We start from the raw sequence: 27,644 nt of genomic DNA on the forward strand, positions 1-27,644 counted from the left end.
TTTGTCAGTGTTGTCCCATGAAAAGATATACTTAAATATCTGCAGAAATGCGAGGGGTGTAGTCACTTTTACAATACACTGAATAAACTAAATTAGTAATGCATTAAAAAAAAAAAAATCGCTCAAACAAAAACTTATGTTGGTTTTAACAGGGAGTAGCTGGATTCAGCCATGTTAAATGAGTTGTGTCATATTCAATGTTGCCAATAGGGGGCAGTGTATCCTACCAAATAAATAAAACTACATGCAAACACTTTCAAAACAAACCATTACAACGCTACTGTAATTAAGCAAATACTCAAGGCTGCAAAATTTGATTTTGAAGCTTTTTTCTAATCTAATTACTCGAGTTGCAGCACTAGAACCAACGAATACTGGTATGGTGCTTTTCAAGAATATGCAGGGAAACGCATTCCCCAGCCTCTCCTGCTTTTTGACCAAAGAGCTGACGGAGCAATGACAATACGAAATCCCACCCATCTCACTGGTCAAGGTATTGTCGCTTGCCATGATGATAACTGAAGACAACATAAGAGTGTGGAAGAAAAGTTTGAAGCTTTAGTAAAAAGCATTTTAAAAATAATGATCATTTGCTTTCTTGTTCTTTGTGTACTTAATTTTCACTAATTGCATTATATATTTGCATTCTGTCAATTTCATTTGTATTTCTAAATTATATTTGGAGTGATCGTTTGCGAAACCGTTATTGCTTAGGGGACTTTGAAGTTGAGCACACCTCAGTTTACCTCAGCATTTGCATTTTAAAAAAATATATTTAAAAAAAAACAAACTCAAAGGCTGAGAGATTACAAAACTTTTGGCCTTGATTTAACACCATATTTAATTATACAGTTTTAGATAAAGCAGATAAATTTTATTCTAGTATTTTTTTGTATTAAAATAGACCTAAAATAGTTCGATTTCATTTTAATTTATTTGAAATTCAAAAGCGGCATGGAAAATGAATGAATGAATGAATTTGGTCATTGGGGCGGAGGTTCAGTGTCAAGTATGCGTACATCCTCAGCGCGCCCCCAGTTGGACGTCGACGGTATGAACAGCTTTATGTCTCTTACGTCATCAAGGCAAGGGTGTGTTTCTGGCAAAGCGCGGACTGTCATCAAGCTACGCAGTCGGCTTTTTAATGCCCACCCAGACAAATGTTGGCCCTTCACTAACATTAAAACATGGATTTCGACTTTTTACTCAACGACACAGCTATCCAGTTTTCCGATTTCCGGGAGTTCACGGTAATTTGGCCTAATCCTCAATCAGTTGAAGCTAACTAAGCTAACTAGAGGCGCCATATTAGCTTGCTAGCTAGCCGACCGTCAATGTGTTTATATTTGTCAGATGAGTTTTAATCTTTACCTTAAACTAAATTTTGCATTTCACGGCTTCTGGCTTAAATGTCTTTGGGTGTTTTTCTTTCATCTCGAACCAGGGGGTGCAAACTATATTAGTTTCTCATAAACAAGGTTTTTTTTTTTGTTGCGAAATGTGATCTTTCGGCTACTAACTTCAGGTAGCACCAATTAACTTCAGCGTTATCATTCTAATATATTTAAATATCTTTACATACGTGTTGTAATAAATGTTAATATGTCATCAGTGGCTGATTATCCGCGCGAATTAACCAGTCGAATCCTGAAATTACATTTAACACATACTGTGTGCATAATTTGATGGATAGACAGGTAAATAAAAATGGTATTAATTAATACATATTTTTTTAAAAACATAGAAAATCCAATTGAAAAATGCAGCTGGACATCATAAAATCATATTTAGAAAATATATTTAATTTTCCATGGGTTTTCAAGATTTTCACCATCTTTTTCGCATTTTTAGGACTATTTTAAATTAATGTACCTAGTATTCCCAATATTTTTAGGACATATATTTGGTATATGTAAATTGGGGCATCAGGGGGTTAAATGTTTATTGTCGCTAATGGGTCTCTTTAACCAGTTAACAACGGATGTGCAATTAATATAAACTAGGATCACGTTCTGTGAATGTTCATCTTTCACTGCCATTGACAACACTAAACGTCCAAATGAATTGGTCGTTTAGCGCTGCCATGGCAGCCAAATGTTCTTCTTTAACTATCCACTACAATTCATACTCTGTGAGTACTATACATTTACTGTAGTTAAGTTAAAAGTAAGTATTGTCAGACACAAAATGACATTTATGTAATCTATTCTATGTCACCTTTGCAGTTTCTTCCCGGACATCAAAGATTGTCTGAACGAGTGAGAAAGCGACTATATTATGGATTGGATCACGATGTGTCACTTGAAGTTCTGTCCTCCCCTGTGACAGGTGACTTTTTACAATATCTGAATATTTAGGATTTATTGTGAACCACACACTGTGAGTTAGTGAAATTTTTGGGGAAAGAGTATAATGCACAGTAGGGCTGTCCCAAACGACTATATTTCCTCCCAATTAGTCAGACTTTTGTAAAGATTGGTCAATTATTCTTTGTTTATTGTTTGTACTTTTTTTTTGTTTTTTAACTTATCTAGCAATTAAATTTTTGTTGACGCATATTAATTAACAAAAACATTTTGGATCACTTAAATTCTTTGTCAAAGTACAAATAAGCACATAAATACCTTTCATAAATCACAAACAATTAGGTCAACAGCTGATAACATTAAATAGTGTGAAAGAATGCAATGTAAACAGATTCAGAACACTGTGACATCACCTTTCGAAGCAAAAGAGACCCCCTCAAGATATAAAAGAGGTGTCATTCAACTAGTTGTCAGTCAACATATCACAAGTATTATTAAAATATAAAGGTCAAAAAGTTACATCGTGTTGCTTTAAAGCAGAGGTGGGCAATTGATTCCACAAAGGGCCGCAGTGGGTGCGGGTTTTTGTTGCAACCCATTAAGAGGACACCTTTTCACCAATCTGCTGTTTTACAAGTGCAATCAGTCGATTGCAGTCAGGTGCTTCTCATTTCTGCTGAAACCGCATTGGTTAAACTATCTGTGCTGGGTCAGTTGGAACAAAGACCAGGACCCACTGCGGCCCTCGAGGACCGGTTTGCCCACCCCTGCTTTAAAGTGCCTGTGACAGCATAATAAAAATCTTAAATAGCATTATTATGTGAATTAAAATCACATTTTGAGACGATTCGACGATATACAACAATTTGGCAAAGTGCAGATGATAAAAATTAGTCTTTTAATCTGCTGTTTCGACTCGCCTGTCATGATAGCGCTCTGGCGTCCTTAGCTGGATGATGATGTCGGCATGGTCACGATTTCAGATGATTTAGAATTCAGCCCATTGAAGGGAAGATTCAGAACGAGGAAAATGCAACATAGAGCAGCAAAATGTCATGATTGTTTCAATCTCTCTACGCAAGATATTCTTTTTGTTTAGGTATTTTCCCCCAATTACTAAATAAATGGTATGGTCATGACAAATAACAGTCTTGTGCTAAATGGAATATGAAATATTAAAAATGCATTTATTCAGTACGACAGGGCAAAATTACTGCATAATGGTCAAAACTGCCGACTTCTTGCATCTCGCAAACGATATTTTATGCCACCGGAGTTAGTCCGGCTTTTGCAGGGTCCCACGGGTTATTAAAAGTATTAAAAAGGCATTGAATTTAGTTTTCCATTATTAAAGGTATTAAATTAGCTGTCGTAAGTCTGGAATATTTCACCGTGGTTTTAATTTTCAAGAACATCTCAGTGCAACCTAAATTATATCCGTGACAAAGTTTTTTTTTTTTTTTTTTTTTTTTAATCCATAACGAAGATGACGCGTAGAATTTTTACGATGCACTGCACCTCGTGCGTGCGCGCCGTTAACATCAACGTCACAACAGCATGCAATCGCACAGTACCAGGCCCGGAGTGGTTAATCGGGAGAACCGGGACAGTTCCCGGTGGACCGGCTTGACGTCTGGGCCGGTCGTAATACACATTTTTAATTAAGCTTTCAGTTAAACTATTTACTAACGACATCACGCAACCCCGCTTTGCGCGATAAATTGTGGCCCTTCTAGCATTCCGTAGTTTGAAATTCGATACCCCGCAACAAGCTCCCTTTTATTTTCCAATGCCGCCAGCTCTGCCTTTGGGAAAGAGTATCATGATTAGAGCTGGGAATCTTTGGGCACCTAACGATTCGATTACGATTACGATTCAGAGGCTCCGATTCGATTATAAAACGATTATTGATGCACCCCCCTCCTTTTTTTTATTTAATTTAATTTATTTATTTATTTATTTTAAGTTTTGTACATTAGTTCCAAAATTGTTCAAAAATACTCTCAGGCTAAACCAAACTACTATTTCAGTATCAAGTTCGCATATAGCAGTAAACAAATATACAAAAATAACATTAAATAAAAAAACTCCAGTCCCCATTCTGTATCAGCAGCTTTAAACTACATTCAATTAATTTAATGTTGTGAATCAACCGTTAAAGTTGTTAAAATTGCTCTCGTTATTCCATAATTTCCCTTTTGTCTACTTTCGACATGTGAAAGTTTTAAAACTATTTTAAAGATAGATTCAAGTCAATATTTTACCGATTTAGGAGTATTTTAGATAAAAAGTTAATTAGGTTTGCTTGGAAGGTTCGCTACAACAGCCTTGCAGGGAAGTGTACTGCTTTAAGATGGCGGCCGTTTACTAACGCCCGCATCTAGCTTTTTGTAGATATGCTGCTTACGCTACCGAATCTATAATGCATCTAGTCATATATAAATGATATCTACCGTAACATGTGGCTGTACTTTGTAGCAGCTTTTCGGCAGCAGTCAAGTATGTTGTTGTGTTTTTTTATCTCATGGCATGAGTTGAGCTCGAGCCGTGAGTTGAGCATTGGCATTACCTGAGGGGCCGGGTAATGAGAAGCATGATGTTTAGCTACTCTCGGTTCGTTCCGACCCGAAGACCGCGCGGCGCGCTGAGTATGTTGTACTTCCGCTTTACTTGGCATATTTCAATAATCGGAATTTGGATGTTTGTAAATCGTTCTCGAATCTTCCACGGCTGAATCGCGAATAATCTAAGAATCGGAAATTTTGAATACCTCTAATCACGATATCATCCTGTTGACTTGATTCTGGAAAAACTTAATTTTGGGTTTTAATGGCCGAAATGGGGCACGTTGAGGCATGACGAGCATGAACCCGTCTGGCTGTTGGCGCGACCCATTATCGTTGTTTTTGAGCATGTTTGGATAAAACTACAGCGATAAACCGTAAATGAACATGCAGAATGAAATATTTTTCATGAGAGCACCACTAAAACTTCCACCATGGAGGCTCCAGGCACTATTTTTGGCTTCGGAGACGGAGGAACGAGCGTAAAAAAAAAAATAGAAGGCGTGACACTAGCCAACATGCTAACCTGAACCTAGCGGCATTTTCAAGTGTTTTTCTTGCGTTTTGAAAACAAAAAATCACACAAAACTACTACACATATCGCATACGGTGGCGGGGTTGATTGTCTTCACCGATCGGCCAGCCCCCAGTGTTCTGCCAAATTTTGCACCCTTATAATATTTGGCTCCCAAAGCTGTTGTGGCAGTGAATAAGCCCTCCTTTACATTCAGTTGGACTCTCAATGTGCTAGGTGCTAAATAAACAAGTAACATCGAAAACATACATGTTCAACACGAATATGGCATAAATTAATGCTTGACGACACTGCGAAAACGTAAACGGTAAGAGGGCGGCGTGCAGTTGTGTGCAGCTAACATGGCAGGATATGTCTGAGAACCTTTCTACATGTCCGTCCATGATCAAACGTATGTAAATATTCCTTTATTTAAAGAAAGTTTTTAGAGTTTACTTTGTAACCGCTGTATTCGCGGTCATTTTTAACACAAAGTTGCAATTTCTGATGGGGTGCAAAACAAAATTTGACAACACCAGCGGCTCGTCGTTCTGCAGAGAGGTGAATGAACGCCGAGAACAGCGCATTCTCAGTGGACAAAACAAACAGGCCGACGACTGTGCGTGGGGCTACTCGGGGCAAAGCCGAGGAAAGTGCTATGTTGGGGGGCACGCAAAGAGGTCTAAGGGGGGTGTGCGACAAGCCGCTGGTCGGCGGCCTTATGGCCTTCTCGGTGTACAGGGAACATTGTCACCCACAAAATGCAAGCCACCTCCTTATTAAAACGCGTGCCATGATCCCAGTATTTGGCATAATACAAAACACGTAGTCTACTCACTTCCTCGTCGGTCCATTGGTCCCACAGTTGTCGGACTTGTTTTGGACATTCTCCGTGCGGTTAATGTGAACTTTTTGAAGCCCAAAAAGGCTCACATACCTCTCCCAGGTGCAGCAACAAAAGCGTGCAGCACATTGGGCTGGTGTGATGCGAACAATAAACAAATTAATCCGCAAAATCGGCTGAATCCGCAGCCCTTCTGCATGCTATGGCTAATGGCTGTATTGTGAGATGGTGAACCGGCTGACGTCACATTCCCATTCTTCCTCAATTTAGGAAGTCACTCATTTTCATGGCGCAGGATTTAAAAAATTGAATAACTAAATCGATCGCTTCGACACATATCCAAGCGGTCCATTTCATTCGGTAGCATAAAATACCGCGTGTAATATGAAATAAACAGGCTTTTTGATGTCATAGGCACTTTCACTCTTTATGTAGCATTAAAGATGATAAAGAACTACTCACTGCGACTAGCAAAACCAAACAAAATTCCATGAACCCTAATTTTTTACGTAGCATAAACAATAGTTAAGCGTAAGTCTTTAAGCATGCAAACCCATAAATGACACAGATTTATTGTCATCTTTCAGATATCGCTGTTGAAATCTTCCAGAAATCTGCACCAAGTCCAATCCGGAAACTCCACAAGAAATATGCCGTTCATGTCGCCAGGTATGCATCTGGTATTTTTTGTTCTTGTTCATGCAACTGGATTGTTGTAGCAATTATTTTGGCTTTTTGTTTTGCTCCAGGGAGGCTTGTATTTCACCATGTGCCATGATGCTGGCGTTGGTTTACATTGAAAGGCTTCGAAACAGAAACCCTGAATACCTGCAAAAGATCTCATCCTCTGACCTCTTCTTGATCTCCATGGTATGTGTCTCTGTTGCAAAGGTTTTCGGTATAACACTGGTCAACTCACCCCCCCCCCTCCCATTTTCTGTTGCATGACGGTTTTTGTTTTTTATTACACAATTTTGCCTCATTAAAGAGGTTCAACTTAGAGTTGTGACAATCAATTGAAAGGTGACACAAGAATGTCCTCCTTATGAATACGAGGTAACAGGAAGTGACCTGTAGATTCCCCAAAATTAACATGAAATGACTTGAAATGTCCCAAAATGAACTCATTGGCTGCCACTGACAGCCTTAGACGTCCAGGATGGCAGCAAATGAACGAATATTCATTCCCTATATATAGATTAGCTGTTTCATTAGCTAAAGTTGCTTAACTTCATTTCTTCATTTGCAGTCCCATTTTATGAGTGCGCTAGCATTGAAGTGATGCTAATGCTCAAGTAAACATAGATTTCTAATAAGCGCCTAGAACCGATTTGGTTTTTATTTTTCATGTGTTATTTTGTGAACGTACACCTTAGTATCTCAACACTTTACTGTAAGTGTTGAATCTGCCTTCAACAGGTTCAACACTTACTACATTTTTTTAATATCTTCCTTATAACCCTCCGGTGCATATTGTAAACTTTTTTCTTTTCCTCAATTCGGAGGATGTTGCACTGCGGCAAAATAAATCACTTTTAACATTCCGAAGTACGCCTGCCTGCAGTGGTTGGCGTCACGTAGCTTGTTGCCCTAGCAACTATAACTAAAGTGGGGCGGAGCTTTTATGAAAGGTCAATTATGGAAAAAGGTCAATTATGGAAAATCTTTACACATGCCCAATTTGTATTCATTTGACAGATGGTTGCCAGCAAGTACTTGTACGACGAAGGAGAGGAAGAGGAGGTCTTCAATGATGAGTGGGGAGCAGCTGGGAAGCTCGATGTTGAGACGGTCAACAAGCTGGAAATGAATTTCCTCTGCGCTATTGTAAGTTTGTGAGTTGGCACCATCATTTAGTTCTATGTTGCGATCCTTGTGTCAAATCTCGCAGGAATGGAGTCTCTTCACTGGGTCTGATGACTTCTTGGAGGCACTGAGCCAACTAGAGAGCAGGTCTGTGAATGTCCTCCAAGTTGAAATGAAACTTGAGCGTGAGTTTTCTCTGAAACAAGTGTTTTTTTTTTTGTTTGTTTGTTTGTTTGTTTTTTCCTCAGCGTGGCGAAGCGTGAGGGGACAACGCGAGGCTGGTTTAGCTACACAGACCTCTGCGTGCTGCTCGAGCAACCAGCGTGGAGACAGGCGTTTGCGGCAATCTACCAGCACTTTATCAAGGTCAACTTGCAGTCTCACTTTACTCGCTTTAATTACAGCTTAAAAATTAATTAATCGTAATTAATCGCAATTCAAACCATCTATAAAATATGCCATATTTTTCTGTAAATTATTGTTTGAATGGAAAGATAAGACACAAGACGGATATATACATTCAACATATGGTACTTAAATACTAGAGGTCCGCGAAATTTCCGATTCTTAGATTATTCGCGATTCGGCCGTGGAAGATTCGAGAACGATTCACAAACATCCAAATTCCGATTATTGAAATATGTCAAGTAAAGCGGAAGTAAAACATACTCAGCACGCCGCATGGTCTTCGTGACGCAATGAGGAACGAAGCGAGAGTAGCTAAACATCATGCTTGTCATTACCCAGCCCCTCGGGTAATGCCAATGCTCAACTCACGGCTCTAGCTCAACTCATGCAGCGAGATAAAAAAAAAAAAAAAAAAAAACATACCTGACTGCTGCCGACAGCTGCTACAAAGTACGTCCACATAATGGTACAGTAGATATCATATTTATATAGGACTAGATGCAAAATGGACTCGGTGGCGTTAGCAGCACATGTACTGAAAGCTAGATTCAGGCGTTAGTAAACAGCCGCCATCTTAAAGCAGTAGACTTCCCTGCAACGCTGTTGTAGCGAACCTTCCAAGCGAACCTAATTAACTTTTTATCTAAAATACTCCTAAATCGGTAAAATATTGACTTGAATCTATCTTTAAACTAGTTTTAAAACTTTCACATGTCGAAAGTAGACAAAAGGGAAATTATGGAATAACGGGAGCAATTTTAACACTTTTAACGTTTGATTCACAACATTAATTGAAAGTAGTTTAAAGCTGCTGATACAGAAAGGGGATTTGAGTATATTATTGTTTTTAACTGTTAACTTGATACTGAAATAGTCGTTTATTAAGCCTGCGAGGCTTTTTTTTTTAATATATAGTTTTTGTAACTAATGTACAAAACATTAAAAGCAGCTAATAGCGGGGGCGGGGGGTCATCAATAATCGATTTATCATCGAATCAAAGCCTCTGAATTGTAATCGAATCGTTAGGTACCCAAAGATTCCCACCTCTAATAAATACTGTATTTGTTTATTAGAACAATAAATCAGCAAGATGGCATTAACATTACTAACATTCTCTTAAGGCGATCCATGGATAGAAAGACTTGTGGTTCTTAAAAGATAAATGTTAGTACAAGTTAAAGAAATGTTATATTAAACCCCCTCTTAATGTTTTCGTTTTATTAAAATTTGTAAAATTTTCAATCAAAAAATAAACTTGTAGCTCGCCATTGTTGATGTCAATAATTACACCATGCTCACGCATGGTACTAACCCATAAAATCAGTTGGACCCAAACGCCAGCAGAGGGCGCTAAACACCTAAAAAAACAATTAACAAGCGGACATTGCACTGTACTGTCATTTTAGTCTGTTTGAGCGGGGCATGTGCTTTAATTGCGTCAAATATTTTAACGTGATTAATTTAAAAAATTAATTGCCGCCCGTTAACGAGATAATTTTGAGAGCCCTAATTTATTTATTTATTTTAAACTAATTTAGCAATGAAACTTTTGTTGACGGTTATTAATTCACAAAAACATTCTGGAACACTTAAATTCTTTATTAACGTACAAATAAACACATAAATCACAAATAAACAAGGAGGTCAAATGCTGATAGCATTCATTAGTGCAAAATAATGGAATGTAAAAAGATTCAGAACACTGACTTCGCCTTTCCAACATGATTTAAAACTATACTTAGAAAAAAAATATCTATCATTAATATTATAGTATGTTTAATAGTATTATTATAATTATTCATTGCCAATCAGATTTTTCATAAAGGGTGTCATTTTAAAGCGACTCTTAGTGTAGAATCTGAATTCTGAAGTATGGGATTAACTCCAGAAATCGTTATTTATATGACGAACATGGCGTGCTTTTATTTTGAAATGTTCACCGGATGTACGTTCGCTAAACAGCTAACCGTAAGCTTTACACGCCGCAAAAAAAGCACTTTTCGTCATTAAATGTAGTGTCGGTAATAACTTTTTTTTTTTTAAATCATTTTGTCGTTTGCAATGCTGTTAACCAGCGATTTCTCATGTTCAAAGTGTCACCTTTTAACCGCAAGTTTACATTTTGGAGAAGACTGCCAATGTTTTATTGCAGGCCAAAGTAGGTTGTCTTTTTTTCCCCTCATTAGCCTGAATGTACCAGTGCTAACGTTTACAGTGTTTAATATAGATGTGTTTCCTTATTTTGTATGTCTGAAGTTTAGTTCTACGGCGGGTTGATGACCATAAACATCTGTGAAAGGAACTGGAGTCTCATATGCCATCAACACGCACGCACAAATGTATGCACGCACGCACGTGCCAATAAAATGCAGCCGTGAAAATTACAGCCCTCATTTTTATTTACGGTGCGACAAATGGACTCATTGCATATTTGCGACAGGCCTATCAACTTCAATAAAACATGTCATTAGTTAGTTAGATGGACTTTCAATCTACCAGCATGTTGTTTCCTGTCGTCTTCCAAAATTATAACTAGGTGACGGCGCTTTAGGTGTTGATTTACAGCCCACGTGTCGCCAGGTATGCCAGCACGTCATTGAAGGGATAGGACACAACAGTGTATCCTCCTATGTTTCGTTGAAATGAGTCAATGTTTTGGCCACTCTGGTGCGCTTTTTTTGCTTTCCCCGCTTGCTAACCTTCGGACATTCTCAACTTTCCAGGCATATATTTTTTTACCCCTTCATTAACCATCGACGGGATATTGTACTAGTCGATGCATTTACGTCATTGATGACGTTGACTAGTCGGGACAGCTCTACTTCAGTGATTCTTGACTGTAGTTGCACCAATTCTCTTGACAGCAAATCTGAATGTAACCTGGAAATAACTCTCCTTGGAATGCTATCACTAGCAACAAAGCTGAAGACACTATATAATGGAACACTCATGCGTTTTTGCTATTTAGCCTGTAAAAATCTATGAAGTAACTGCTTAGTTATTTAAGCAGCCCAGTTCAAAGAGAGTGAAAAAAGCAGTTGCTTATCGCCCCAAAAAATACAGTAAATTAATTCACCTCCAGCCTTGAGCTTTCTGCACGTTTCTGCGAATTTCATTGGTGTTTTTGCTTTTTAATTCAGGTTTCCTGTATGCTCGGGTTTCTCTATCTGACCAGCGTGGCCGGCTTCATTGCCACAAGCAGCGTGCTCCACCAGCTCAGTCTCTCTCCAAGCATCCAGAGCCCGTTGGCTCCCCCGGACGAGGTCACCCCGGCACTCCTTCACATCTCCGACCCCGACGTCCCCGCTCCACCGCAGCGGATCCGCTGTTGCTCACTGTCCAACGAGAGTATGAACTGCCACGCTGATGTCGTCGGACCGGATCGACTGCACAGAACGGCGTCCCCTTCCGTCAACTCAAAGACATCGATATTGTGTCTCTGGGGCGCACTGCTCACCTCTTTGGGATCTGTACGACCAGAAACTGCCTTGGAGTCATTCGAAAACTGGTCTACCCCCTTCTGTCGCAGCACGCTCACAAACAACTCCGCCGTATTCACCAGTCACGCATCGTGGCTTGCCTCCATCTAATCGTGGAAAGCCAAATCTCTCACCTCGTCATCCAAAGATTTTACCCTTAGACAAGACGCAAGCTCTCCTCATGACTCGCTAGCACGTTAGAGTCTCTGCTGCTAATCGTCACGTAGTCTGGAAAAGAAACCGGCACTGCTTTTTTTTAATCACCACCTCACGTTTGTATGTTCCAGATCTACAAAAACCAGGCGATTGAAGTCTTGTACTCAAGACTCAAAACTTACACAACACCAGAATTAGCAGATGTTACTGATACACCACAAATACTTTCAGGAGTCCTAGACTGCGACTAGACCAAGACCTTCGAAATGTAGTCTCACGACCGGTCTTGAGAGTTACAACACAAGGTGAGAGTACACAAGCGCATCTCAGATGTTCGTTATAGTCACTTTTGGTTTTTGACCGCAGAGAACTTAAGAGCGTTTTCAGTTGTACTGGTTCGCAGGTTTGAAGTGATGGGTCAATGTGTTCTGAATGCTGTAGTATCAGCTGGAAAGGGTGGAAGTATGTTAAGTTGAAATGATGGTGCTTGATGCGAAGAAATGTTACTGCTTCACGAAAGACATACTAGATACGGCACTAAAATGTCAGGATCGGTGAGTACTAAGAAATAATGTGCCGATGCTGCGCGATATGTGCTCTTCAACTTGTAGTTCTTCTAGTTTCCAAGTGCCGTCGCCCTACCTAAGATGGCCGCCAGCTAGACATGCTGCCGTAAAAAAAGGTAGCGCTTGTCGCCCTTGCGTTTATCACTAGTAGTCCAATCCAATTGAAGTGGGAGGGTGAATGTTCATTTGCTGCCACCCTCCCATTTCAAATGGATTGGACGTCTAGCACCGTCAATGACAGCCAACAAGTTTAGGAGTATGAGTAAGCTATGATAGCATTTACTTTGAATATGCAGTAATTTAGTATTTAAAAATATATTTATCCTCTCCTAAAAAAAACTCATCGGTACAGGCTCGGCGTCGGCCAATACAACACACCGGATGTTGGGATCTGTATCGGGAGGCAAAATATGGTATCTGCGACGCTACTTCAAATAGGTCATGCTAATACACAATGATACTGGTTTTTTTATGATAAAAGGTGTCATAATTCAATGCCATGCTGAAGCTGTGATTGTCTTACAACAGGGTAATAAGATCAAATTTTTGTATTTTTTTTTTTTTTTTTTTGGACAATGAAACCTATTTAGCGTGCTAGTAACGTGTTTAGCATGCTAGCACTAGCAAATGCCTTCTGGAAGTCACCATTTTGCTTCATTTGTAATCGCAACAATCACTCAAGGTTCACTAGTTTTGCAATATCAGGTTTCTTTTGATCTTAAAAATAACCATTTTTCCCCTGAGGGTTTTTTTCTGTTTTATTTTGGCATAATCACAATCACCATAATCACCATGCTACCAATGTGTTTAGCATGCGAGCGCTAGCAAATGTATTCTGGAAGTCACCCTTTTGCTTTCATTTGTTGTAATAGCAACTTTCAAGGTTAACTAGTTACTGCAATATCAGTTTTTTTTTCAATTAAACTTCCTATTTAGTCATTTTTGTTTTTGCTGAGGGCTTTTTTTCCCTGTTTTGGCACATAAACATAACCTATTTAGCGTGCTAGCAACGTGGTTAGCTATTTGCTATTGCTAGCAAATGTGTTCTGGAAGTCACCCTTTTGCTTTCATTTGGTGTAATAGCAGCTTTTACTCAAGGTTCACTAGTTATTGCAAAATCAGTTTTTTTTTTCCTAAAGGGTTTTGTTTTTTGTGGTTTGGTACATAAACACAATCTATTTAGCATGATAGCAACGTGTGTAGCATGCTAACGCTAGCAAATGTGTTCTGGAAGTCACCCTTTTGCTGATAATTGTTGTAATAGCAACTTTCAAGGTTCACACATTACTGCAATATGTTTTTTTTTTAATTGAAATTCCCATTTAGTCATTTTTTTTGTTTTTCCTGAGGAATTTGTTTGGTTTGGCACATAAATATAACCTATTTAGTATTCTAACAAATATGTTCTGGAAGTCATTGTTTTGGTTTCATAACGTTCACTTAATGTTCACTAGTTATTGCTTTTTTTTTTTTTTTTTTAATGATTAAAAGTCCCAGTTAGTCGTTTTTTGTTTTTCCCTGAGTGTTTTTTCCTTTTTTGGCACATAAACACAACCTATTTAGCGTGCTAGCAACATATTTAGGATGCTAGCGCGAGCATATATGTTTTGGAAGTCACCCTTTTGCTTTCATTTGTTGTAATAGCAACTTTCAAGGTTTACTAGTTACTGCTATACAAGTTTTTTTCATTAAAATTCCCATTTAGTCATTTGTTTTTTTTTTTCCTGAGGTGTTTGGTTTGGTACATAGCATATTTAGCGTGCTAGCATCGTGTTTAGCATGCTAGCAAATGTGTTCTGGAAGTCACCCGTTTGGTTTGATTTGTTGTAATCATAAGTTTCACTCAAGGTTCACTAGTTATTGCAATGTTATTTTATTTTTTTATAATTTAAAGTCCCATTTAGTCTTTTTTTTTTTTTTTTGTTTTTTGTTTTTTGTTTTTTGTTTTGGCACATAAACATAAGCGCTAGCAAATGTGTTGTGGAAGTCACCCTTTTGCTTTCATTTGTTGTAACAGCAACTTTCAAGATTGACTAGTTTGTCATTAAAATTCCCATTCAGTCGTTTCCCCTAAGCGTTTTGTTTTTTATGGTTTGATACATAAACAACCTATTTAGCATGCTAGCAAATGTGTTCTGGAAGTCACCCTTTTGATTCCATCTCTGTTGTAATCGCACCTTTCACTCCAGGCTCACTAATTACTGCAGTAACATTCACTTTTCAGTTATTGTTTCTGAAAAAGCCCCAAAGTGGTCTCGAGGAGTTTATAATTGGATGCTATTCTGACAATTTGATATCCTTGGAAGCACAATGTCCTTCATTTTGTACAATGTTGTAAAACAAACAAGCCAAATTTAATAAAGAATGACTTTGTTGAAGTTCATTATTTTGTCAATGAGTGAACTGACACATTTAATGCAAGAAATCTGACACTGGAATGGATTTGTACACAGGGTAAGCATGTCTGGAGTGAAACCCTCCCCCTGTGCCCTGGGCTTGACACATTACCCTGCACAACTCCTAAAATAGTTCTAAGCTCTTTCTGTGAAAGAGCGAGGACTGAAGTGGAGCTCCGAGTAGTTGTCGTATGAAAAATTAATGGACTCAACGGATTCATGGAGGCTTCATCACAGGTAGATAACTTTGTTTTCAATGTCAGTATGTTAGTGTCTTCTTTTTTGTGTGTATTTGATGTCATACAGAGAACGTGTCGCTGATTTTGTTTTAGGATTCAGTCCGACTTGGAACTTCACTGACACCGAAACAAGGTAAGACCGTAATACTACATTTTGCCCAGAGTTATGAGCAGCAGGATCGGGTTGTACTCATGTTGCTGTTCTAGAACCCTTTTTCAATTGGATTTTAAATGTGTAAAATTCTAATGTATAAATAACCGATGATTATTCATTGTTTTTTCACTGAGTTAAAAAAAAAGCAAAAAACTACAAGATGCAATCTTGGGAGAAATTGCAAGGGGTGCTGTGCTCTTCCTGGGGTCACGACCTGTGGATTTTCACTCACTTCTCAGTTGACTCATTGGCTCCCATTGATGGCGCTAAATGCAAGGGTGAAAGTGGGCTGGAACGGTCCAGAACACCGTTCCGGTCTGAAATTCGGGGGTGGAACGGTGCTTTGATCCTGAAAATATGACGGCAACTGTAAAAATAAAAATTTGTCAGGCTGCCACGCACACATCTACAAGAAGAAAATCTACTAATGTCAGATTTACATACATAAGTATTAACAACAAGCCTAATAAAGTGCTTTTGTAGCGTAATCCGTTTCCACCGCGCGTGTATATGAGCCTGACGAGACAGTCGACTCGCGTCGATGTGGGCATGCAAACCACCCTTCAGTTGTCCGTTCAACTGGCAGACATACTGACATGTGATCAGCATGGATAGTTGGCTATGATTAGCTCAAATGCACATGTTTCTTGGACAAAAAAAAGAAGGTTGATGAATTACTGTGATTTAAAAAGGGGCAATGCTACAGAAAATTGATCAGATCTGTAAGAGGAAATAATTGAAAAGGCTTATGTTATTAACCCTATAATGCCTGACCCCAGAAATAATGAAGAGAAAATTTATTTATTTATTTATTTATTTATTTATTTTTTTGAGAGCTTTATGTGGTCTTTAACATAATAATTTTTTTAAAAAAATTAAATTCTATATGTTCTCTAATTTGTATCATAAAAAATACATTAATCATTAAATGCATTTCTCGTGGTAAAACAAATATAATTAGTGAGACTGAACACAATAAGGTTAATATAAAAAAATCAATGTTTGCATAGTCTTCAAAATATATTCCATTTCACTGTGCATAATGTAAGTCATTTGTACTTGTATCTGTTAATGTATAATACATAACTCAATGTTTCCATTTGCGTCAACTTTAATGTACTGTACATCCTATGTCCTTGAGTAGCTAAAACTGAGTTTTTCATTTAAATGTGAGGAAATGACGGAAAATAAAAATGAGGAGGTGGTTGTGACTGTATGGTCACTGATCATTGACCAAGATCATTGAAAAAGTTTTGTATGAAAATCAGTTTCTAGTGTATGCCTTGTTACAGTAAGTGTAACGTAGTAGCATAATGTGTAAAACCTGTTGTGTTTTCTAGGTTTAACCACCAAAGGCAGTTTTCTTTGTATTTCTTTGGTTTTAGGAAGTTTGACACCCCCCAACCAAAAAAAACAACAACAAAAACAAGTAGAATTCCAGCAAGAAATTCTAGCCACGTTCACCACTGGCTAGATCTCCAGTCAATTTTAATGGGGAGGGGCAAATGAACATTCATTTGTCCCACCAAGTGCAGTGACACTAAAATTACAAGGATGTGATGGTAAATGCCCCCAAACCAACAAAAAGGGGACTGGACATGCCTAACCCTAACCCTAATAAAAAAAAAAAAGTGACCAATGAACAGAAGCAGCCTTGAAATACCCTAAAATCAACAGGAAATGACCTAACAGTAGCCTAAAATCTCAAATAAGTGATGCAAAAATGCCCCAAAATTAATAGTAAGTGACCAATGAACAGAGAGCAGCCAGGAAATGTCCTAAAATAAACAAAAAATGATCCAAAATGTGCAGGAAGTGACCCGCAATGTAGCTGCCATCAAGTCAGAGTAAAGAAAGAAATAATTTCTTAGATTTGGACGTGTATTATATTGTTAAGCATTTCATTTCTTTGATATGGGGTGGGAACTAAAGTTCACTACAGCGAGTTGACGGGTCGCTATTAAGCGTTGCAACGGGTTATTGGATGATGAACACTACTAGAGTCCAGAAAACTTGTCGATACCTCTGATTGAGATCAGCAAGGAAACCTTAAGCGCATAGTGTAGGGTGACCATATTTTGATTTCTAAAAAAAGAGGACACTCAGCCCGGCCTCAAGATACTTGAAGTTTACTCGAAGTTCACTCAAAGATGCCTATATCACTTTAATATATTTAAAGTGTGCCCCCTCACTCTGGGTGGAAAAATGCAGTTTGAAAAAAAAAATGACTTAAAATTGTTTTATATATACATATATATATATATATATATATATATATATATATATATATATATATATATATATATATATATATATATATATATATATATTAGGGCTGTCAAAATTATCGCGTTAACGCGCGGTAATTAATTTTTTAAATTAATCACGTTAAAATATTTGACGCAATTAACGCACATGTCCCGCTCAGACAGTATTCTGCCTTTTGGTATGTTTTACAGCAAGGTTTTTTGTGCTGTCTAACAGCGAACTCTTGTGGTCGCTTTGCGACATGGTTTATTGCTTTCTTGCCAGTTCAATATGGCTGCACGACGTCTCGGGCTGACGCCTACGTTGTAATGTTGTGCTTATATGATCCTCGGACAAGGTTTGTCCGTAAGTATGGTTGTTGTAAAGAATGTACATATTATGTTAGTAAGCGAAATGTTATATTTTTTGTATGAGACGCTTTTTGTTTATGTTTAGTGAACCTGTATAGCGTGCTAAGCTAACATTGTTGCTAATGCAATGCTTGTGTACTTTTTTTTGTAGTTTCACTACGGTCTAAAGAGGACAATGGTTTGAGGCCATTTTATTAATAAATCAGATGAAAAAGGAAGAAGTCTGATTATTAAGGCGTCGTTCACTAGCTGTCTAGCTTTGGAAAAAGTAGACGCTTCGGAGTGAGGACAGCATAGACAGATTTAAATGACAGTAGAGTGAAATGCCCACTACAGTCCTTATGTACCGTATATTAAATGTATATATCCATCTTGTGTCTTATTTTTCCATTCCAACAAATTATTTTACAGAATATATATATAATTTACAGAAAAATATGGCATATTTTATAGATGGTTTGAATTGCGATTAATTGCGATTAATTACGATTAATTAATTTTTAAGCTGTAATTAACTCGATTCAAAATTTTAATCGTTTGACAGCCCTAATATATATATTATATATATACATATAATGCAGACCCATAGAAATGTAGTCCAGTCAATACACATACACACAGTAGGTTATGTGCCAACTAAACATTTTTATAAATTACTATCACGACAATTGTCCTTGACAAATTGTTATTCCCATTCAATTGATGTTCTCATTCAGTGTTCTAGATTGCACACAAACAAAACCAAAATAAACTGACAAACTATTCAATCAGCATGTTTCCAAACATAGCAGTTCAAAACTTCCCATAATGCCTAGCGCGGTTTAGCTTACTGATAGCTAGCTGAGGCAAAAATCAAACTTTGCTATGAAAGTTTACAATCATCGGCAGCGCGCCGATGCGACACCAAATGGGATTTTACAGTCAAAGCTCCGACAGAAGTCAACAGTTGCCATTATATACGTATTTATCATTTAAAAAAAACAGGCATTGTGGTCAAATCGTCAACCCAGTAGATGGCGGTAATGCCTCATGATAGGGGTAAACTGCCAACAAAAACAAGAAGAACTACTACTTCCCTCCATTCTAGTAGGAGCCATGTCAACTGCTGCCACCCAGCGGCCGGAGGGATTCTCTTCAAATTGGTCCCGTGAAAAATCATAAAAACCGGACATTTTTATGAATTTATAAAACCCGCCCGGACCACGAGGACACTACGTGAAAGAAGGACTTGTCCGGGCAAAAGAGGACGTTTGGTCACCCTAGCATAGTGCATGGAAGAATTGAAGCTGAACTAATTTCCTTTAGAATAAAAGCGGCCAATGAGTTATCAAGGCAAATCAAAGTCAGTCGAGTTCTGTGATTAAACCCGTGAATGAGAAACAACTTTGTTCGTGATACACGCAAGTACCCTAAAATTCCAAGAAAGTGACGTGAAAATGCCCAAAATGAATAGGAAGCGATCCATGAACAGGAGGCAGCAAGGAAATACCCTAAAATCAACAGGAAAATGATACATAATGCAAAGGAAGTACCCTGTAAGTACCCTAAAATCACAAGGAAGTGATGTGAAAATGTCCCAAAACCAACAGGAAAGCGACCTGGAAAGGCCCTAAAATCAACAGGAAGTGATCCAAAATGTACAGGAAGATACCTGTTAGTACCCTAAAACTAAGAAAAAGTGATGAAGATATGTCCCAAAACCAACAGGAAGTGATCCAATATGTACAGGAAGATACCTGTTAGTACTCTAAAATTACAAAGTGATGCAAAAATGCCCCAAAACCATCAAGAAGTAATCTAGAAATATCCTAAAAGCAATAGGAAGTTATCCAAAATGTACAGGAAGTGATCTATAAGTACCCTAAATTTTCACAAAAGTGATGCCAAATGCCCCAAATCCAACAGGAATTGACTAATGTTGGAATTGCTGTGCATACAGTTAACATTATGCTTTCCTTATAGTTAATTACCAGATATGATAACTTCTGTCTAGTCACCCTTTCCTTTGTTCTGGGCCATATGGCTCTCATGTGATCTACTCACTGCTACTCTCGGACTTCCTGACCCCTCCCATCCTATTGTTTGCCCCTAAATAAATAAGGTTGCTATGACAGCAGCTGGGAGAGCAGCAACCAACCTCCACAAAAGCTAAGCTACATCGACTTCCTGCGTGTTCTTTTTAGCCAAGCTTGGTGTACATAAACCTAGCTTCAAATCTAACAACCAATAAACAGGAAGCATCCAGGAAATACCCTAAAATCAACATGAAATGATCCAAAATGTACAGAAAGTGACCAGTAAGTACCCTAAAATCACAAGAAAGTGCAGTGAAAATGCCCCAAAACCAACAGGAAATGACCTGGAAAGGCCCTAAAATCAACAAGAAGTGACCCAAGTTGTACAGGAAGCGAAGGCGTTGGTTTGTTCTTAACATTGGTAGACGTTATAACAGCATAACCTGCATTTACACTTTTTGATGGGGACGGGACATTAGTAAAACTAAACAGATTGGGTGAACGGGGGTCAGGGCTACATTTCCCACCAATATGAATGTAAAATAAATCTGTATTAACTTATACTAACTTTCACACTGCAAATTTATGACGTCATAATCTGATCATTTTTATTAAATCTAGTCGAATAATTTTCTCCATCTTGTTTTGATTGTTAAAGACTAATAGGTTAATACGTCAGATTATTCCACTTACTTTTAGTAAATTTGTTGTTATCTGTTTTTAGTATGCCAATACATCTAAAAGTTGGTCATTTTTCACCTAAATCCAGAAAAAAATGCTTTCAAATGTTTTGAACAATATTCTTGAACTAGAAACTGCAATTTCGGGAGAAATTACACACCTTGGTCTTTCCTCTGTGGAGATACAGATCTTAGCCCCACTCAGGTCTATCAATAGAATGGACCATAATGCCAGTCAATGGCACTAAACAAAGTAAAAGCCATTAGAAAAGATTGGGAGAATTGGACGTCCATGGCCGTCAATGGCATCACCCTCCATAAGCGGCAATCCAATCAGGGACATTTGGGGGACACGTCCTAATGATATCTAGTCATTTTCTGTTGATTTGGGGAAAAAAAAAAAATTCCCATTGAAAATGAATGGGAAAAATTTTGGACGTCCATGGACGTCAATGGTATCAACTTACATAAGCGTCAATGGAATCCAAGTACATTGGCATCAATAGAATGAACAAACATGAAGAAATGCCATTGGAAATGAATGGGAAGTTTGGACGTCCATGAACGTCAATGGCATCACCCTCCATAAGCAGCAATGCAATCGGGGACATTTGGGGGACACGTCCTATTGATATCTAGTCATTTTCTGTTGATTTGGGGGAAAAAAAAAATTCCCATTGAAAATGAATGGGAAAAATTTTGGACGTCCATGGACGTCAATGGTATCAACTTACATAAGCGTCAATAGAATCCAAGTACATTTGCATCAATAGAATGAAAAAACATAATTAAATGGCATTAGAAATGAATGGGAAATTTGGACGTCCATGGCCATCAATGGCGGCGCCCTTCATAAGCGTCAATGGAAATGGACTAGTTTGGGGGACACGTCCTATTGATATCAGGTCGTTTTTTTGTTGATTTGGGGGGGGAAAAAATTCCCATTGAAAATGAATGGGAAAAATTTTGGACGTCCATTGACGTCAATGGTATCAACTTACAATGGAATCCAAGTACATTGGCATCAATAGAATGAAAAAACATAATTAAAAATAAATGGGAATTTTGGACGTCCATGGACGTCAATGGCATCACCCTCCATAAGTGTAAATGGAATTGGGGAAGTTTGGGGGACACGTCCTATTGATATCTAGTCATTTTCTTTTGATTTTTGGAAAAAAAAAAATTCCAATTGAAAATGACTTTGATGCGGGAGGTCGCAGGATCGAACCTCTGTCAATACCAAGTTAGCTTTTGTCAATGCCTGTATCACATACATGATAACTTTATATACATATCACACAACACTACATTTAGCAGATGGATAGCTCAGTGTTAATATCGCTGACCTTGGTACGAGAGGATGGTGGTTCGATCCCCGGTCAGTTTCCTACTTTATGCGTATACCTTTACGTCGCCGACGTAAAAAGAGCGGATGACGCCAACGTCCATCGAGAGGACAGCGCCGACGATCAACGAACGGATGGTGACGACGTCCAACGAGCAAACGGCGCCGACGTCAAAAGTTAGCGCGAGAGGCTGACGTCACCGACGTCAAAAGAGCAGATGATGCCGACATCCCACGTGGGACAGTGACAACATTCAACAAGCAAACGTCAAAAGTGCAGAATGCGATGTCCAACGAGCCGACGTCCAAGACGTCAAAAGAGCAGATGACGCCGACATCCCATGTGGGACAGTGACAACGTTCAACAAGCAAAAGTCAAAAGTGCAGAATACGATGTCCAACGAGCGGACGTCACCGACGTCCAAGACCTCAAAAGAGCAGATGACGCCGACGTCCATCGAGCGCACGGTGCCGACATCTCACGTGGAACAGTGACGACGTTCAACAAGCAAACGTCAAAAGTGCAGAATGCGCCGTCTAACGAGCGGACGTCACCGGCGTCCAAAGTGCAGAATGCGCCGTCCAACGAGCCGACATCACCGACTTCCAAACTGCTGACGGCGCCGACGTCCAACGAGCGGACGTCACCGACGTCCAAAGTGCTTACGCTGCCGACGTCCATCAAGCGGACGGTGCCGACGTCCAACGTGGGACAATGACGACGTTCAACAAGCAAACGTCAAAAGTGCAGAATGCGCCGTCTTACGTCCAACGAGCGGATGGTGACGATGTCAAAAGAGTGGACGACGCCGACGTCCAAAGTTTGGCGACGTCCAACGAGCGGACGTCACCGACGTCCTAATTGCTGTCGCTTCCGACGTCCAAAGTGCTGACGCTGCCGACATCCAACATAAAGACGGCGCCGACTTCCAACGAGCGGACGGCGCCGACGTCCAATGAGCGGACGGTGACGACGTCCAACTAGCAAACGTCGCCGACGTCCAACATGCGGATGACGCCGACGTCCAGTCGACGAAGTCCAACGTGCGGATGACGCCGACGTCCCATAAATTCCCATTGAAAATGAATGGGAAAAATTTTGGACGTCCATGGACGTCAATGGTATCAACTTACATAGGCGTCAATGGAATCCAAGTACATTGGCATCAATAAAATGAAAAAACATAATTAAATGCCATTAGAAATGAATGGGAAATTTGGACGTCCATGGACGTCAATGGCATCACTCTTCACAAGCGTCAAAGGAATTGGGGAAGTTTGGGGGACACGTCCTATTGATATCTGGTCATTTATTGTTGATTTGGGGAAAAAAGAAGAAATTCCCATTGAAAATGAATGGGAAAAATTTTGGACGTCCATGGACGTCAATGGTATCAACTTACATAAGCGTCAATGGAATCCAAGTACATTGGAATCAATAGAATGAACAAACATGAAGAAATGACATTGGAAATGAATGGTAAGTTTGGACGTCCATGGACGTCAATGGCATCACCCTCCATAAGCGGCAATGCGATCGGGGACATTTGGGGGACACGTCCTAATGATATCTAGTCATTTTCTGTTGATTTAGGGAAAAAAAAAATTTTCCCATTGAAAATGAATGGGAAAAATTTTGGACGTCCATGGACGTCAATGGTATCAACTTACATAAGCGTCAATGGAATCCAAGTACATTGGCATCAATAGAATGAACAAACATGAAGAAATGCCATCGGAAATGAATGGGAAGTTTCGACGTCCGTGGACGTCAATGGCATCACCCTCCATAAGCAGCAATGCAATCGGGGACATTTGGGGGACACGTCCTCTTGATATCTAGTCATTTTCTGTTGATTTGGGGAAAAAAAAAAAAATCCCTTTGAAAATGAATGGGAAAAATTTTGGACGTCCATGGACGTCAATGGCAGCACCCCCCATAAGCGTCAATGGAGTTGGGGACGTTTGGGGTATACGTCCTATTGATATCTGGTCATTTTCTGTTGATTTGGGGAAATGTAGTTTTTTCCCCATTGAAAATGAATGGGAAAAATTTTGGACGTCCATGGACGTCAATGGCAGCACCCCCTATAAGCGTCTATGGAGTTGGGGACGTTTGGGGGACACGTCCTATTGATATCTGGTCATTTTCTGTTGATTTGGGGAAATGTAGTTTTTTCCCCATTGAAAATGAATGGGAAAAATTTTGGACGTCCATGGACGTCAATGGCATCACCCCCCATAAGCGGCAATGCAATCGGGGACATTTGGGGGACACGTCCTAATGATATCTAGTCATTTTCTGTTGATTTGGGGAAAAAAAAAAAAATTCCCATTGAAAATGAATGGGAAAAATTTTGGACGTCCATGGACGTCAATGGTATCAACTTACATAAGCGTCAATGGAATCCAAGTACATTGGCATCAATAGAATGAACAAACATGAAGAAATGCCATTGGAAATTAATGGGAAGTTTGGACGTCCGTGGACGTCAATGGCATCACCCTCCATAAGCGGCAATGCAATCGGGCACATTTGGGGGACAGGTCCTATTGATATCTAGTCATTTTCTGTTGATTTGGGGAAAAAAAAAAATTTCCCATTGAAAATGAATGGGTAAAATTTTGGACGTCCATGGACGTCAATGGCAGCACCCCCCATAAGCGTCAATGGAATTGGGGACGTTTGGGATATACGTCCTATTGATATCTGGTCATTTTCTGTTGATTTGGAGAAATGTAGTTTTTTCCCCATTGAAAATGAATGGGAAAAATTTTGGACGTCCATGTAAGTCAATGGCGGCACCCTTCATAAGCGTCAATGGAATTGGGGAAGTTTGGGGGACACGTCCTATTGATATCTGGTCATTTTCTGTTGATTTGGGGTAATTTTGTTTTTTCCCCCATTGAAAATGAATGGGAAAAATTTTGGACGTCCATGGCAGTCAATGGCATCGACATCCATATAGTCAATTGAATCCAAGTACATTGGCATCAGTAGATTCGACATGCATGGCCGTCAATGGCATCAATGCAATGTAAATTCCATTGGAAATCCCATTGGAAGTGAATGGGACTTTTCCCATTCGAAATGAATGGGATAGTTTTTGGCAAATTTCCGAGGAAGCGTAATTTTTTTCCAAATTCTGTATACAACTTTTATGCCCCTCACCGTCCCGGAATTTTTGATGCCCAAATTGTGTGATTTGGTCAAAAATTGTAGGACTAGATACATTTTGAAACTTTTTTTTTTTCCCGGAAAATTGCCGTTTACGGGCGAAGGGAAAAATTTTCGGGTCCGTTTGAAAAATTCCCATCGTTGCGCGAAAATTCCGGTCGTGCCGATATTTGAACGGTGCCGATCGGTCAAACGGTTCGGGCTGTGCAGCGTGCGTTTTTTTTTCATTCAAAATGAATAGGAAAGTTTTTGGCAAATTTCCGGGGAACCGTAAATTTTTGCCAAATTCTGTATACAACTTTTATGCCCCTCATCGTCCCGGAATTTTTGATACCCAAATTATGTGATTTGGTCAAAAATTGTAGGACTAGATACATTTTTTAACTTTTTTTTTTTTTCGGAAAATTGCCATTTACGGGCGAACGGAAAATTTTTCGGGGGATTTTGAAAAAGTCCCTGCGTCGCGCGAAAAATCCGGTCGTGTCAATACTTGAATGGTGCCGATCGGTGGTACGGTTCGGGCTGCGCGGCGCGCCGAAAAAACGCGGAGAATAATTTGATGATATAACTAGAAACTGCAATTTCGGGAGAAATTACACCTTGGTCTTTCCTCTGTGGAGATACAAATCTTAGCCCCACTCAGGTCTATCAATAGAATGGACCATAATGCCAGTCAATGGCACTAAACAAAGTAAAAGCCATTAGAAAAGATTGGGAGAATTGGACGTCCATGGCCGTCAATGGCGGCACCCTTCATAAGCGTCAATGGAATTGGAGAAGTTTGGGGGACACGTCCTATTGATATCTGGTCATTTTTTGTTGATTTGGGGAAAAAAAAAAAATTCCCATTGAAAATGAATGGGAAAAATTTTTGACGTCCATGGACGTCAATGGTATCAACTTACATAAGCGTCAATGGAATCCAAGTACATTGGCATCAATAGAATGAACAAACATGAAGAAATGCCATTGGAAATGAATGGGAAGTTTGGACGTCCATGAACGTCAATGGCATCACCCTCCATAAGCAGCAATGCAATCGGGGACATTTGGGGGACACGTCCTAATGATGTCTAGTCATTTTCTGTAGATTTGGGGAAAAAAAAAAATTTCCCATTGAAAATGAATGGGAAAAATTTGGACGTCCATGGACGTCAATGGTATCAACTTACATAAGCGTCAATGGAATCCAAGTACATTGGCATCAATAGAATGAACAAACATGAAAAAATGCCATTGGGATTTAATGGGAAGTTTGGACGTCCATGAACGTCAATGGCATCACCCTCCATAAGCGGCAATGCAATCGGGGACATTTGGGGGACACGTCCTAATGATATCTAGTCATTTTCTGTTGATTTGGGGAAGAAAAAAAAAATTCCCATTGAAAATGAATGGGAAAAATTTTGGACGTCCATGGACGTCAATGGTATCAACTTACATAAGCGTCAATGGAATCCAAGTACATTGGCATCAATAGAATGAACAAACATGAAGAAATGCCATTGGAAATAAATGGGAAGTTTGGACGTCCGTGGACGTATATGGCATCACCCTCCATAAGAGGCAATGCAATCGGGGACATTTGGGGGACACGTCCTATTGATATCTAGTCATTTTCTGTTGATTTGGGGGAAAAAAAAAAATTCCCATTGAAAATGAATGGGAAAATTTTTGGACGTCCATGGACGTCAATGGTATCAACTTACATAAGCGTCAATGGAATCCAAGTACATTGGCATCAATAGAATGAACAAACATGAAGAAATGCCATTGGGATTTAATGGGAAGTTTGGACGTCCATGAACGCCAATGGCATCACCCTCCATAAGCGGCAATGCAATCGGGGACATTTGGGGGACACGTCCTAATGATATCTAGTCATTTTCTGTTGATTTGGGGAAAAAAAAAAAATTCCCATTGAAAATGAATGGGAAAAATTTTGGACGTCCATGGACGTCAATGGTATCAACTTACATAAGCGTCAATGGAATCCAAGTACATTGGCATCAATAGAATGAACAAACATGAAGAAATGCCATTGGAAATAAATGGGAAGTTTGGACGTCCATGGACGTCAATGGCATCACCCTCCATATGCAGCAATCCAATCGGGGACATTTGGGGGACACGTCCTAATGATATCTAGTCATTTTCTGTTGATTTGGGGAAAAAAAAAAATTTCCCATTGAAAATGAATGGGAAAAATTTTGGACGTCCATGGACGTCAATGGTATCAACTTACATAAGCGTCAATGGAATCCAAGTACATTGGCATCAATAGAATGAACAAACATGAAGAAATGCCATTGGAATTAATGGGAAGTTTGGACGTCCGTGGACGTCAATGGCATCACCCTCCATAAGCAGCA

The 27,644-nt window shown here is 39.2% G+C and overlaps 2 protein-coding genes across 3 annotated transcripts in view; both read left to right on the top strand.

Annotated features, from left to right (window-relative positions):
• The first annotated feature begins 1,058 nt into the window (after positions 1-1,058).
• On the top strand, positions 1,059-15,027 carry cnppd1 (cyclin Pas1/PHO80 domain containing 1). The gene is made up of 8 exons (XM_057829252.1): positions 1,059-1,250; positions 2,226-2,328; positions 6,816-6,897; positions 6,978-7,098; positions 7,927-8,055; positions 8,120-8,181; positions 8,283-8,400; positions 11,584-15,027. Exons 1-8 carry the CDS (start codon positions 1,188-1,190, stop codon positions 12,031-12,033), a joined length of 1,128 nt encoding a protein of 375 aa, XP_057685235.1. The 5' UTR covers positions 1,059-1,187; the 3' UTR covers positions 12,034-15,027.
• Positions 15,028-15,130: 103 nt separating this feature from the next.
• prkag3a (protein kinase, AMP-activated, gamma 3a non-catalytic subunit) overlaps positions 15,131-27,644 on the top strand; it is a 38,340-nt gene continuing 25,826 nt past the window's right edge. For both annotated transcript variants that reach the window (XM_057829250.1, XM_057829251.1), the window contains exons 1-2: positions 15,131-15,277; positions 15,373-15,412. In XM_057829250.1, the coding sequence (XP_057685233.1) occupies positions 15,260-15,277; positions 15,373-15,412 (58 nt within the window). In that variant the 5' untranslated portion in view covers positions 15,131-15,259. The remainder of the gene's footprint in view (positions 15,278-15,372; positions 15,413-27,644) is intronic.

The sequence above is a fragment of the Corythoichthys intestinalis genome, chromosome 2, assembly GCF_030265065.1.
Source record: "Corythoichthys intestinalis isolate RoL2023-P3 chromosome 2, ASM3026506v1, whole genome shotgun sequence".
Classification (NCBI taxonomy): Eukaryota; Metazoa; Chordata; class Actinopteri; order Syngnathiformes; family Syngnathidae; genus Corythoichthys; species Corythoichthys intestinalis.

Excerpts from the sequence above, each read along its gene's own strand:
- cnppd1 (XM_057829252.1), top strand. The coding sequence starts at position 1,188 with ATGGATTTCGACTTTTTACTCAACGACACAGCTATCCAGTTTTCCGAT. Across the intron at positions 1,251-2,225 it reads CCGATTTCCGGGAGTTCACG|TTTCTTCCCGGACATCAAAG; the intron begins GTAATTTGGCCT and ends TCACCTTTGCAG. Across the intron at positions 2,329-6,815 it reads TCTGTCCTCCCCTGTGACAG|ATATCGCTGTTGAAATCTTC; the intron begins GTGACTTTTTAC and ends GTCATCTTTCAG.